This window comes from Dromaius novaehollandiae, chromosome 7, assembly GCF_036370855.1.
Source record: "Dromaius novaehollandiae isolate bDroNov1 chromosome 7, bDroNov1.hap1, whole genome shotgun sequence".
Classification (NCBI taxonomy): Eukaryota; Metazoa; Chordata; class Aves; order Casuariiformes; family Dromaiidae; genus Dromaius; species Dromaius novaehollandiae.
In genome coordinates, this window is record NC_088104.1 from 14,804,468 (window position 1) to 14,818,811 (window position 14,344).

The 14,344-nt window shown below is 37.4% G+C and overlaps 1 protein-coding gene across 5 annotated transcripts in view; it reads right to left on the bottom strand.

Annotated features, from left to right (window-relative positions):
* Window positions 1-14,344, bottom strand: part of EPB41L5 (erythrocyte membrane protein band 4.1 like 5) — a 64,496-nt gene that overhangs the window by 36,459 nt on the left and 13,693 nt on the right. For all 5 annotated transcript variants that reach the window (XM_026118409.2, XM_064514726.1, XM_064514725.1 and 2 more), the window contains exons 4-11: window positions 10,893-10,935; window positions 9,676-9,754; window positions 5,989-6,033; window positions 5,594-5,646; window positions 2,894-3,014; window positions 2,391-2,478; window positions 1,670-1,758; window positions 402-471 (exon numbers count right to left, since the gene is read on the bottom strand). In XM_026118409.2, the coding sequence (XP_025974194.1) occupies window positions 402-471; window positions 1,670-1,758; window positions 2,391-2,478; window positions 2,894-3,014; window positions 5,594-5,646; window positions 5,989-6,033; window positions 9,676-9,754; window positions 10,893-10,935 (588 nt within the window). The remainder of the gene's footprint in view (window positions 1-401; window positions 472-1,669; window positions 1,759-2,390; window positions 2,479-2,893; window positions 3,015-5,593; window positions 5,647-5,988; window positions 6,034-9,675; window positions 9,755-10,892; window positions 10,936-14,344) is intronic.

Here is a 14,344-nt window from a genome sequence, read left to right on the forward strand (position 1 = left end):
ACCAATACTCACATTTTTATAATCTCAGGTGAGAGCAATTTCTTTCCCTGGGAACAATTCTGGCATCTGTTTAAATAATTCATTCCACTGCTTGGGACTTATGCTACCTAGCCTTTTTTTCTCCTCGCACAACACATCAAAACAAGTATGGGCTTTCAAAATTATTTGGCCCACATTAATTTAACACGGCATTCTCCGTTTTAAAAAAGGTGAGAAAAAGTCATTGAACCAATTTATTTCATAAGTCCTTTCATTTTCCCCCAAAAGCCACAATTAAAAATCTTTCAAGGCAGCCATGTTGTTTCTCAAAATATAAATATAAAAAAAAATACAGATCAGGAGTAAGTAAATTAATGCCATACAATCAAGACTGAGATGTGACTAAGCAGATAGTTATCTACCTGTTCGTCATCTTCAACAACAACTAAAGTGAGTTTGTTCTTCTTGAAGTCAAGCCTTGTTATCTTTGGCCTGCAAGATGAACAGAGTAAGCAAGATATATCTAACTCTTAGTAACTCACTGAGAGGTATGTTAGACATGCTTGTCCAAGAGCCTCTATTAAATAATTTTTTGTTTGTTTTTTTGTTTTCTTAAGTTCATGCAATACAGGCCTGACTAGACTGGATATACTAATGTTTTACCTCAGCATTTAAGACTTCTTCATTAGAAACGTAAAAGATGTACAAGAAGTCAGCAACTTTAAAACAGATGAACCTATCAAAACTTAAACAGTAATTACTCGAACTGAAATTGTAAATTCCTCCAAAATATCCATGCTTGCCTACTCTTCCACATGCACAGAACGCTGTGTGCTGAGCTCAGAAAGACATAAAGACAGGTTGAAACAAGTTCTGTTTTATTAAAGAAGGGTAAATCCTCTACAGTTCATCACAAATGAACAGCAGTTTCCAAAAAACCCAGATCCCAGAGACACACACACAGTTTCCAAAATGAACAACACGGACGTGACATAAAAAAAATGAAATTATTCCCCAAAATAAATAAATAAATAAAAACAGAATTGATGATGGAGGGACTCCTGTATTCTTGAATTCACAGGACACACACATGATATTTCTGCCACCAAGTGAATGTTTTTTCTGAGCAGTTTATAAAATTAGACTGGACTAAGCCAAATTAAGTCTTTGTATGATGAAATTTCTTTTATCATCTACCTACTTATTCTGTGAATACAGTTTTTAAAGACTGGATAGAAATTACAGGTCACTGCACTTAATAATACATAAGATTATGAAAAGACTGCACTACTCTTATTGCTTTTGCCTCTCTTTAGAAAGCAAGGTGTACCACTTCCCCTGAATGCATGAAAATGCTTAATTTTACTGGTTGGGTGTATACTTGATTTCCAAAGCACCTACTACAAAATTCAACAGAAAACCCAAAACAAAAAAATTAAAAACACCTCAAGGTTATTCAGTCTTTCACTTACCACTAGCATGTTACACACACATAAACCCTATTAACATATCAATCAAGAATGTTAAAAAAGAAAGATTATATTTTGGACACTGCGAAAACACTCACAAGCTACAGAATATTTTTGCCGGTAACTAGTATTCACAGTGGTCTCACATTCTAAACATAGATATTTTTGAATAGCGGAAAATTAACAAAAGAGTAAAAGTTTATTTTAATCGGAAAGCTTACCAGAAAAATAAACCAATCTTGGTGTCTCCTTCAAAGACAAGAACTCCTGTAGGGGTTAGTCCAAGGCTGTAATCATTGCCATCTCTTGCCTAATTGTCACAAAAGAAATATTATGTTCGTTTCCATGTCCGACCCTCTATCCAAATTATTCTAGTGATTAATGTAGCTTATTCTTCCAGTGTTACAATTAAAGACCTATCTGCTTATTTAGTGCAACAAAACTCTCATACGCATTTCTGCATTCAATGATTTTGTGCAATGTATTTTTCTAGCTTGCAGGCCTTCAGCAAGACTAAATATAGTGCCAAATTAAAGAAAGTTTCTTGATTTGTCTATGTAGTAAGTACCCCCTCTGCACTCCTTTCTTCACAGAAGATCTATTTTTCCCTGTAGTTTTTCAGCTAGTAACTGAGTGGAGTCCAGCCAATTTTAATTTAATTACTAAGATTTTCACATAGCTTTTCAGTCTAAATACAAACTGTCATACATATTGCCACACCAATCACGTATTTAATACAGAACAGATGTTTGGACTAAAGTTACACCTTCCAGAAACATTTGCTGCCAGGTGGAATGTTGATGCAAAGCCAGATCACTTGTTACACAGTTTAGATGAGTACAGTCTCCCTATTTTTTTTCTTCAAAGCAAATCAAATGTTGAAATGCTGGACAAAGCTAACATTATCATTTTCAAAGGCCACCAAGCTATGGTTAAACATACCTTGACTATGTGCATGTCTACACCATACATTTCCAGCCATTTAGCTTTGTTTAAGTAGTTAGTTTCAGCCTGTGCTGGTGTTTGCCCCCTGAAATAAATTTTTTTGCAGTTAAATAGATGCCTGGAAAAGCACAGAAATGAAAAGCTGGCATATGAAGAAAGTGGAAAAAGAAATGCCTGAGAGTTTGTGAAAAACTTAAACACTGCTGACTCTTGTTTTCTCTTTCACAGACTTCAAGGTCACTTTTGTAAATCGTAATCCAAAAACCACTGCTTCAAAAACTACTGCATTTCAAGATTATGCAACGCCATCATTTTACTCGGACCTCTGGAAAACTTCAATTTTCGCATTATGTTCTCTTACGAAATATGATGGAACCACATTAGAATTACATTTTTGAACACGACCATGGAAGAAGATTCAGCAGTATCTTTTTAATATGTTCTCTTTACAGAAAAATCTGTGCAAACACTTGGCTAGGGTGTATTGCGAGATCTAGTACCTGCATTCCTTCCACTTCTCAAAAATGGCTAGCTCCATCTCTTCAGTCTGAGTGGGCACAAACCTGAACTCAGACACCAGTTCAGGGACATGTTCAGCAGGATCATAGTCTCCAAGTTCAGCTATAAAAGGCAGAGTGATATCAAACAATGTTCCCAATAAAGACAGAAGATATTAATAAGAACTTTTGTGCACTTTGCTAGTTGATTTAAAATACTAAATTTATTTTGCTGTTTCCCTTCTTCCTTCAGTCCTCCCACTCTTTGCAGTTTCACCTTTTTTGGCAAGGAAATTGCAGACACTGGAAGAATGGTCTTCATGTCCATACAAAACCTTTGCGTTAATTTTTACAAAGTGCTGCTGATATATTAGTTAAAAAGGTTCTTGTAAATGAAAATTATCAACATCCTTGAAACTCACCATTTTTCTTTCAGAAAGTTTTGAAACATTTTTATCCCTGAAATCTCTACTGAGACAACAGTTGATAAAAGTTATTGAATGCAATTGTGCCTTTAATTAAAAACACATTAAATTTGAAAAAAGCAAACAGTTTTGACATTTTTCATAGAAGTATTTGTCCATTCTATAAATCAATTTCCATTTTAATGGCTAGAAATCTTTTTGTCCTACTAAAATTACTTTGTGTCAGGGGATAATCATGCAGCTGTTATTTTTCTAGCTCCTTTTCATCTAAGGACATAACAAATGGGTCAGTCAAATGGCTCATGTGATCTACTGTTGCGTGTCCTACAGAGGCAACAGGAGATGCTATTTAGAGAGCATACTAGAACATACGAGCCAATGGGTGTGCCACATCAAAAGCACAACCTCCTTCTCCACAGATGCTAACAAGTCCACCATTTAAAGACCAATGTATGTCTAAAATGCTGAAACCCAGTTAGAAACCTATATAAAAATGTCCTGATCTTCAGAGACATTAAGCATTTGCTCCACCCAATGTCTTCCAGTGGCTTCTAGATGTTCAGCTTATATCCAAAAATAAGGAATAACTCCGTAATGTGGAACCTGGGTATCCAACAGAGGCCAATAATTCTGTCTGAAAAAAATGCATACACTTGTGAAGGAGAAAAAATAAAGATCTTTGAAAAGATCTGCAAAAGTCAAACAAATACACAACATATTCTGAAGGTACAAAACAACATGTTTCCTGGATTTCTGAACATGGCAAGCATAGTAAAAGCCTTTTCAGCAGCTCCCATTTTTTTATCTTTTTTTTTTTTAAATGCTGACAGAGGAAGTCTGTAGTTCTATAATAATTTACTCCCACTAACACGCCTGCCTCTGTTGAAAGGAATGCTGTCAAAGCCAGCTTAGGATCCAGCTGATTTAAATAAAAAGTACACAACTGTCAGACAGTAAGATTAAAACCCTGGTAAGGGCCTCACTGTAGAAAGAAGAAAGAAAAAAAACAGCACAAAAAGCAATGTATTTATGGCCTGATTAGATCAATTTGCTTTTCCAAAAACTGATCCACTGAATGCTTGTATCTTAAGACTCTAACAATGATAATATTTCTAACCATAAAATCTATTCTGTATTTTTTTCCCCAAACAAAAGAGTGGGAAAAACAAGGCAGGTTTCTTTACAACTTCATCCGAACTCTCTATGCCTACACAAGATCAGGCCACTAGCAGTAACACTGTTCCTGTCTTAAGAGCAAAATGTGCTTTGGAAAATAACTGAAAAAGCAAGAATTTCAGTGACTTAATCTTGATATCTAACTCCTGCAAATCAAGTACAACAGCATACAGGTTTATAAGATGAATGTCGTATACAGAATCTGCATGGCACAAACGTATGGCACATATCCAAAAACCTTTCCATCAAAGAGGACTATATGATAACGTTACAGTAAAGGCTTTGGGATTCTTTTGTACACTAATAAACCAGGTAGAATGAGGCCACATAGCTACACCATCCATAAAGGACCCCAAAGCCTTCTCTAGCAGACATTTCTAAAACTTTGAGTCTCTCCTCGCGTTTTTTGCGAGTTTCTCTGCTCAAAACCACAGTTGTTGACACTGGAATAGAAAGTCAAAGACAACTCGTTAATAAGAGTCACAGATGACTCAAGTGTAATGCTGTACAGCTGAGAAAAAAATAGTGCATCACCTCTTTTGATTGCAGGAGGATCTGAAATGGCAACAAATGCAATTCAAGCATACTTGCTCAAAGACAAGCATGATATGGGACATAGTATGTTTCTAAAATTTGCTGAAGTCAAAAATTGGGTGGTTTTTAGACACGTGGCTTTTCACTTGAGTGCAGAATCAAAGTAATTTTATTTGGTTTGTACAAAGATGAAAACACATGGCAGAAAGTGCATGAAGAAAACAGAAGGTAAGCCATGTTCCTGCCTCAAAGCAATTCAAGAAGACTACACATCCTACAGCTTGTGTGAATGTGGAGAAGTTTGTATTCAAGCATCTGAGAAAATAAGTTGTAGCGCAATGCTGTTCACATTCAGAACCTTCTTGCTCTTTGTCCTGAGAAATCAAGCAATTTTCAACATACACTATCAACAAAACTATAGGTAAGAGGAATTGTGTTTCACTTTGGATCACTAACATCTGGACAGAAACCTTTTTCTGGATACAGCAATGACAGACTAAAAGAGATAATGAGAGTCTACACAAAGCTGTTTATGAAACTTCATCCTTTCACACTTGTATCTACTCACCTTGCATGTTATAAGCTGCCAACTGGACAGCTGTGTCAAAAGGACATTCCAACCTGCCATAGGACAAATGCCTTGTTAAAACCTTAGCTGACAGTGGCTATTTAGCAGACAAAACTCAAATACTTAACAGTGAGAAAGTACAAATGACTGGGATGAGAAAGTGCAAAAGCAATAGTATATTTGAAGCAAATTAACGAGAGATAAGCACATTATCAATCAACAAGAGAAGTACATTTTTTAAGCAATCCTCTGTTGCTTTACACATATACAGAAGTAACACTCCAGGGGAAAAAAACAACATTACTTGGCAAAAGGTATTAGTTATCCGAATATAACAGCTGTAATTGTCCAAATTGTCCAAAAGGGTGTTTAATGCTATTATGAACAATACTTACTTTCCACTAAGAATATCCAGTTTTAGCTGCAGAACAAATAAATACCTGTAGGAGTAAATGAGAAAGAAATTGATTAATATTTCTAATGTGTCACTCAGCAAACAGAAGGAAGCCACAGCCTGACCCCCCCCCCCAAAAAAAAAAAAAAAAGTTTTTTTCTTTATAGATGTTTTCAAGACTGAAGAAACTGCACAGTGATCTTTCAAGGCTTTATCGATTGGGATAGTAAACCTTAAACATATATTCAATGAAGTGAACTCAAAGCAGTAAGTTACCACAATTTGAACTACAGTGCTAGATGAAAGAAATAAACCTAAATAAGACCTAAAGACCTAAATAAGTCTCTGTCATGCTCCCTCCTGATCCCACTTGGGCACACACAGAACAGACTTGTGTTTTCTTCGTTATTCATAGCCAGATGCATCTTACAAGAGAATGAATATTTACAGTCTCTCAAAAATAAAATTTCATAATATGGATTGCTTAGTTAAAATCTATCACAGAAAACTGACTGCAAAGTGATTAAAAAAAAAAAAAAAAAAGTAGACTGCAGCCTTACCAGATCATTTACTCTTCATAGCCAACTTTCCCTTACAGCCTTGCTTATTTACTACTCTTAGAAAGTGGACAAGTATTGGATAAAAAGCACTTGTCCCTCTGGTGTGAAAGGCCAGTCCTGATCTAATACCCACAAAGAGCATCTCTCTTGCCCCATATGGTATTCAGTTTTCCCTTAACAATAAAAGTAGTCCCATCAGCTGAAAAGGTTGACTTCAACAATGGTAACCAATGTGAATTTCACTACAGATGAACAGAAGCCTTACACACAAAGCCAAGACAATGCTTCTATTTCAACAGGGATGGTCATTAAGACATGTGCCTCATATCTCCTCATACTCACATGCATGGATGCAAAATGCATACAGATCTTCCTACAGGCCCCTTGGAAATCAAATCTTGAATAACAAGAACTTAGAAAAGTTGACCTGGAGGATGGTTAACAGAATCCACACAGTCTACAAAGTTTCACAGAACCCTATGATTTTCTTGCCTTATACAACTGTTAGCCTTCTTCCGATACATAACTCCTTGGATTTCATTATCTAAGTGGTAAACCATATTTTGGTTTTAGGGGTTAGGTATTTTTTCTGTTTTGACAGTAAGAGTTCAAATCAAGCTGCAAGTTAAATACCACACTCCACCTGTTATGGGATGTGACTATCCTCTAAAGGCACATGCTGTCTGTGTCGAGACGATCTGACTTTTGGAAATAGCCATAAAACAGATAATACAACAAAGTTCTGGAAGTATCCACAGGAGTTAGTATCCTTGATTCCAGTAACAATTATGACAATGAGAAGGGACTGAAAAGGCAACTAATGGTCCTTGATCGGTTTCTCTGCTATGAAACGGTTTAGTACCCCTTTGACTCAACAAACAGATGCATTCTGGAAATCAGTGCCTAGAGGTTCCTGGTGCTCTAAGCCATCTTCACGATCCAATTATAGCTCGATTTAGTAGTCTGATATAGACTGGTTAAGGGACAGTGACTTCATCTTCATGGTGGTGTAATCTGTTTTTCCAATTCCAAGACATGGCTCCATTCCCTATGTTAGCACGTTGTACAAATATAGCTGCTTTACTGGACGTTAACCTGCCTGGTGCCATTACTTTTGAATCATTGGCAGCTGAGCTCTGCTAGCTTGCTCTCAGGTTCTGCATGTCACCAGTCACTGACCTGCAAGACTATATACTAGATGCTGAGCAAACACATGCAACAGTGATATCCAGGAAGAACTGACTTTCTTCAAGGGCTTTTCAGAAAAAAGTATGATACATTTGATCCCAGGGTATACTTTAGCATCCTAGTAAATCATATTTTTATGTCTCTGCTAGGCTTTTGCATTCATACTCCTCATTTTGCAATTTGTATGCATTATTGTTACAAGAAGGGTTGATGCTGAGTGAAACTGCTAAATGCAAATTGTTCTTTCTCCCTCATCCTAATGCTAGGAGGGATTCCATGAATACTTGTCAAAGCATTTATTATCCAAAGGCCTTTTGAATACTGGCCTCTAGACTGGGAATAAATTTGTTTGGTACTGACCCTGGATATTCAAAGAATTAGCACAGCTTTCACGTATATAGTGGGAGTGACCAGCCTGTGCTTATTAGGCACATAACACCTGCAAACAATTCAAGCATAATTCCTGTGCCTAAGCTGTTACATGACCTCTGACTGGTAGCATCTGATGGACATTTGACAGAAAAGGCAAGTAAACTGCATCTGTAGAAGCTGACAAAAGGATCCAAGTGGGTGTCCTGCTGCACAAAGAAAATGTGGACCCCTAGGAAAACCACTCCTAGTGACCCCTATAACCCGTACTAGAGCTCCCCTTCTTTCTGCTTCCTTAAGGTGTAAGATTGCCTCAAGACAGAACAAAGACTTGCAATTTTTCAGTTCTGGAGGATTAGCTAAGCAGACAGACAGGGCTTAAAAGCCCTCAGGTTTCAAGTCTGCCATGCTAAAACCTGTATAGCAAGGTCTGATTGGCAGAACTCAGTTGGATGAAAATGTTTCATAGCGGTAGATACAGATGTAAATTTTTTTTTCTTTTTCTTTCTTTTTTTTTTTTTTTTTAAAGACAGTTAAAGGTTTATTCAGAACATGCATCAGGAGGTAAAACATTCTCTGGGTTTCATCTTGCTGTCCAGCTCACCAAAAGAGAATTAAAGAAGAACAATTATAACTTCAGGTCATCACATGGAAGCAGCACAGAGTACATATGGCTATAAGGGTAATGCTACTATAATCTTCCTGGTAGAGCTCCTAGGGATTTGGCTAAGGTGCAGACCCAAGATCCACACAGACATAAACCTAAACAAACAATGCACCTCACGCTCTTTATTATGAATGGCTGAGGGTATGAAGTGTTTACAGCTTTCAAGAAAGAACAAATTTATTTTCTCTCCAAACTGGATTCCGATCAGCAGTGGTGACAACCATGCAAAGAAATATTGCCTTTTACAAAAGATTGATACTGCTTACAGGTAAGTTGTGTTCTCTTTCAAAACACCCCAAATATGTCTCAGTCCAACATGAAATACAGAATTATAAACAGATTTGTGAGATGCTTTATTCAAGAGGAACCACTATTCACATATCATCACCCTACACATGTAGTACCGTCAACTCATGCCTCAACATGGTGGTAAAATATTTTCCCTCTGCTTATGCTTTGCAAAGATCGCAGAAGTAAGGAAACATAACTGAATTTATTTTTGCCAAAGAGAAGCCCTAAATTACAGTACAACGCTTTCCTGACTAAAGAGAGAGGCTGACTGCATACAGCTTAAATTATACACGACACGTAAAGAGTAAAGAAAGAGGGATGATGGCTGTTCTGTTCAGTAAAAGCCTCTGTCCATTGTGTAAGAACTACTCAGATCGGTTACCAGAGTTGTCTAATGAAAAATGGTGCCTAAAAAATATAATAAATATATAGATCTCTTAATATTAGATCTCATTTATTTCATGAGAGCTACATTAGATACATTTACAAACAGCCAACTAACATAAATAAGCAGCTCTAATGAATTCACTAAACACCACACAACTGTTTAAATATCACAAAAACATTTCTCTGACCTTATTTGGGAGTGCACCTCTCACAAAATCCCTCTTACCTTGTTAGCTCTTCCCGCAGATTGTTGGGCTCTGATGAGTAAAACTTTACACGAAAATGCAGACAGTATGGTGGGCCAACTGCAAAGTAGAACGCATTCGCGATAGTGGTAAGGGCTACCAGATGAGACATATTATTTATTATTACACAGAATCACATCACAAAAATTGACTGAAATTGGCTCTGTCCTACTACAGGGTATTAAGGCAAGAATTCCTTTGTGACAGGGAAATGCATGGGAAACATTAGAGTGAAATTACATTTAAATATATGCACAAAATAGTTTTTTATGTTACAAGTCAATCCAACAGTCATATCACATTAAGTTGATTTGTCTTGCCAAGAACAGACAAATCTAGGTTAATCCCTATATGTAAGGACTCTATTCATCACCAAGAAAGCCGTGGGTCTTGGCTCTGTGCTCAGCCAAATCCCTAGGTACTGTGTTGGTCTATATAAGGCCTTTCCAGAGTTCTGGAAATTACCTACTGTTGAAAACTTAGGCCAATTTATTCCACACAGTTTTAGACATATTTTAGGGGGATTTAAACCCTACTGTGGAAGAATATTCTCTTCTAGAAAGCAAAGAGTTAATTCAGCAAAAAGATGGATTAACAGCGCTTTAAAAATACGCAGCGCTCTGTCTGATGTTTGCATAAAACAGGAGGGATTTTCTCTCCGACAGTGCTTCTGAAACTTCTGTTTTATTAATAAAGAACCACAAATCCCTAAGGGCTTCCACAACAGACAGCAAGGAAGCTGCTAAACAAAATCAGCTGGTGTCAGAGATTACCCAAGCATGCATCACTGAAACTAGCCGGCCACAGTAAGCCCTTGTGAAGCGTGTAATGACTTGACAGAGCGAACACAAATAGGTGAGGGCATTCTGCAGGACAGCGAAGGATGGAGGCTACAAGACAAGTTTTCCTATAGTCAGAATAAACATCTGTAATGTCAAAGCATCTTCAGCTGCTTTGACTCCACTTAAACTATGATTAACAAGCCTCTAACACATTTAATTAAAGAACATTAGACTAAAGTAATACAAGCTACAGAGGGAAGGGATTTTTAAATGATCAGCAGCACCATGCTAGTTTTTTGTCACTTAATTATCCCCCCTTCCCCTCCAACATGAATTGCAACTCTCTGTGCCTCCTATATGTTAAATATTTAACAGATCCAAAAAAACAGATCCCAGAAAATGGAAAGGATACTTACTTTTAACTTGTTTTTTAATGCTTTTTGTGTTGTCCAACCAATGCTGAAAAATAAATTATTTTAATTGAATTATCAATAAAGCAATCTTAGAGGAGAAAAAAAAATCTATTCATTAGCGAAGACCATCTTGGATTACCAAGTAGTCCATTAAAATAATCTAATCCAAATCTTTTACAATTCACAGCTCTGTGCTCATCAAAGTACTTCATTCTAAAAATATGGATTAACTTGTACAATAATGGATCTCAGATAGTTACCTTGAAGGAATGAACAAGTATACAAGTAACCTGATACTTAGAAGTAGATATTTGAATTCAAAATTTGTAACGCAAAACATCAGTTTTGAACAGCTACAACAGAAACATCCATATAGTACATTATTTAAAGCCAATCTTCAAGAAAATATCATGTAGTTGGAAAAAAATGTCCTGGGAAACCACTTTAATTACTAAAAATCTCCTCCAGGCCAAACAAACAAAACCCAAATTCCACATTTGTAGGTCAGCTGGTGACAGTGAGTCAGAGACGCATAAACCGTAAGTCGACTTTCTGCCACTCAGCTCAGCTTGTGATGTACACTTACAGGTAGGACGCAGCGACAAAGTAAATATTGCTGGCTTCCAGTCACTTCCTTTAGATCATTCAGCAGCCATAAACAACAGCAAAGCTGTCTCTATGCCTGAGCATAGGGTCAGGTCTTCCTAGTTCTCAAAAAAATACTCATAGCTGACATTTTAGCAGTTGTCACACTGAAGAACAGAAGATTCTGCCTCAGCTACTAACGTTAATTATAAGCTATATACTGGACATCATGGCTAATTCTCTGAAGCCAGAAAAATGGCTTCAGTAATACTGCATACAAAGGCACGTGAAAAATAAGCTGTAGATGACAGGTTGAGGGAAACTTCGGCATGTAGATGCCATGCTCCCTAAAATAACTGCATATACTCACACTGCAGAAGGGTTTACATCAGAAATTAAAGACGAAGTTGGAACTAACACACAACTAGTGGTAGAGACCTACTTCAAAGTGCCATGAACGTGCAAACAGCTCCCTCCTCCAAGGGACATCACTCAGTTAAACAGTAAACACGCACCCTAGTCAACACAATTGCCTTGGCTGGACGCCTTTGTGCACCGTGTCCGGGATGGCTCATGATGCCCAGGAACGTCACCCCCTTTGGTTCATTCCAGACATCACCTTGCAACTCATACCAACAAATTATGTAATTAGCAGCACTCCTTTCGTCAAACTACGTGCTGCAAAGCTTACAGTGGCCCGAAAGAGGACAGAGAAGCAACAGGGGTACAAGAAAGAACCGGTATTTTCAGGTTGCAATGCCATGTGGAAACACATTCCTGCTTTCAGAGCAGCCCTGCCTTCTCCAAAGAACGCATAAAGGCAACCTGCAACACAGCCAGGATACGCAGCGATTGATAAATTAGATGCAGATCAGAATAACTGAGCCACCCATCTACTGTTGCCATACACACAGTTAAATTTGTTTTCCTTGGCTATTAATGCATAGTAGTTAAAGCTATTTGAAATTCATGTAATATTTTTTTAGAATAAGGCAGGAAACTTACGGAGAAATGAAGCAAATGTTTATGGTAACTTTTTCTTACACTGCCAGTGAAATGGATTTAAGCAACTTTCATTTCTCTAAAAAGAGAGGTGGTATCATTTTCTTATTCCATAAACTCACTTGCTGTAAGAAACCATTTACTTTCTCCTTCTTTCACCATGAAAATATAAAAACTACCCATTTTGAGGCTTGCAGGTGATTTGGATACAGAAGACCCTGGTATGCCAAATAAGAAAAGAGCCATTTATAGGCTTCGGGACTGATTGTGCACGTCTGGTTCATCTCCAGCCTGTTTTCTCTCATCTCCTCCACATTCCAGTGGCAGGCGGCTGAGAGGCCCGAGACAGGCACTGATAGCGCTTCGCTCTGCTCGGCTCTGAGCCCCGCTGCCTACGGGAGCTCAGTTTGAATGGCGAGGGGGTGCGCATGTGTGTGCAAGAATTGCTTTTAAATGGAGGGGAAGGAAGAAACAAACAATACACGCATGGACACACACAGACGTCAGGAACCTTGAGATTTATTCCACGTGATTAAAATGGAATTCAAGTGGACCTGGCAAAAGAGATCCTTCAAGTTTACATTTTGTTGAGAGTTTGTTCAACACAGAGTCCACTGCGGAAATTCATAGATAAGGTTTGCTAAACAATGAGCAATGAAAACAGCACACTGCATAGAGTACTGGAAGCCACTACTAAATCAGTTTGCTTCTTTGGAAAGAAAAATCAGTAACATTTCAAAAAGGTAGTGTAAAGGTAGTTTTTTATAATGGTAGTGAGGCTAAAACTGGTTAAATACTTTGCAGAATTACAGGCTCTATACTTAGCATAATGCTATACAAATCATTTTCAGTACGAAGCACTACGGTAGACCAAATAATTGCTAGTGTAACAAAATTATGTACTCTACAGTTCCATTAGGAATATCTAGTAGTTGATGCCTGCAAACTGTACATTAGAGTTAGAAATTTGTCACTGTTAAATTTTCAGTGCTTCTTATTAGAAACAGCATCTTTCCAGCACTGTTAAAGGGAAAACTAAATAGCCTAACAAGTTATCAATCTTCATCTTTCATACCACCGGGCATGTTGCACTGCTCATTGTCAGTCCGGTTCAAAGCTACTCAAATTAACAGTAGCCTATCCCTTGACTTCAGTAAGATTTAGATTAAGCCTGATATATGGCAGACAATATTGCAAAAACCTCCTTTTGCTGCCTCCTGCCTCTTTTAAAAATCCATTCCTAACCATCAGGCTAAAATTGAAAACAGAAGTCACATGAAAGTGACAATTCTTTCACTTCACAAAGTGCTTCAAGAATTTCCTTAAAGAACCCAGCATTTGAATCCTGAACTGCAAAACATCAGGAAGAGTTTGTATTATCTGGATTTTTTTCTCCACTGCATCAAAAACTCGGACCTCTATCTACTAATCATTTAAGGAACTCGAAAAAAGAAAAAAAAAGTCCTACACACATATTTGGAAAGGTATGCTTCAGTTGTTTAGAATGGACTTATTGAAAATTAATTTGTAGTTAAAGGAAGTGGAAATTTCTCAATCTTTTATTTAACTACAAATCACAGATTTGGGGCAAAGGTTTTTTTGTTTTGTTTTTAAATCTTCAGGTGCAAGTGGCTAGTGAGGCAATATATTTAGATTTAAACCGGGTAGCAGAAATGATTATCTCCTGAGCCAGACGACCTAGTCATATTACGAGACTGGATTCTTCTACTGTTTATTTAACAGACCTCTTGAATAATCTTTGACAAATAACTTGGATAGCATGTGCTTTTGTTTCCAGCTGCAGATTGGGTTTCCACAAGGATTTGCCAGCTTCACTTTGCAAGAAAGGCTGCCATCACCATAGCTGT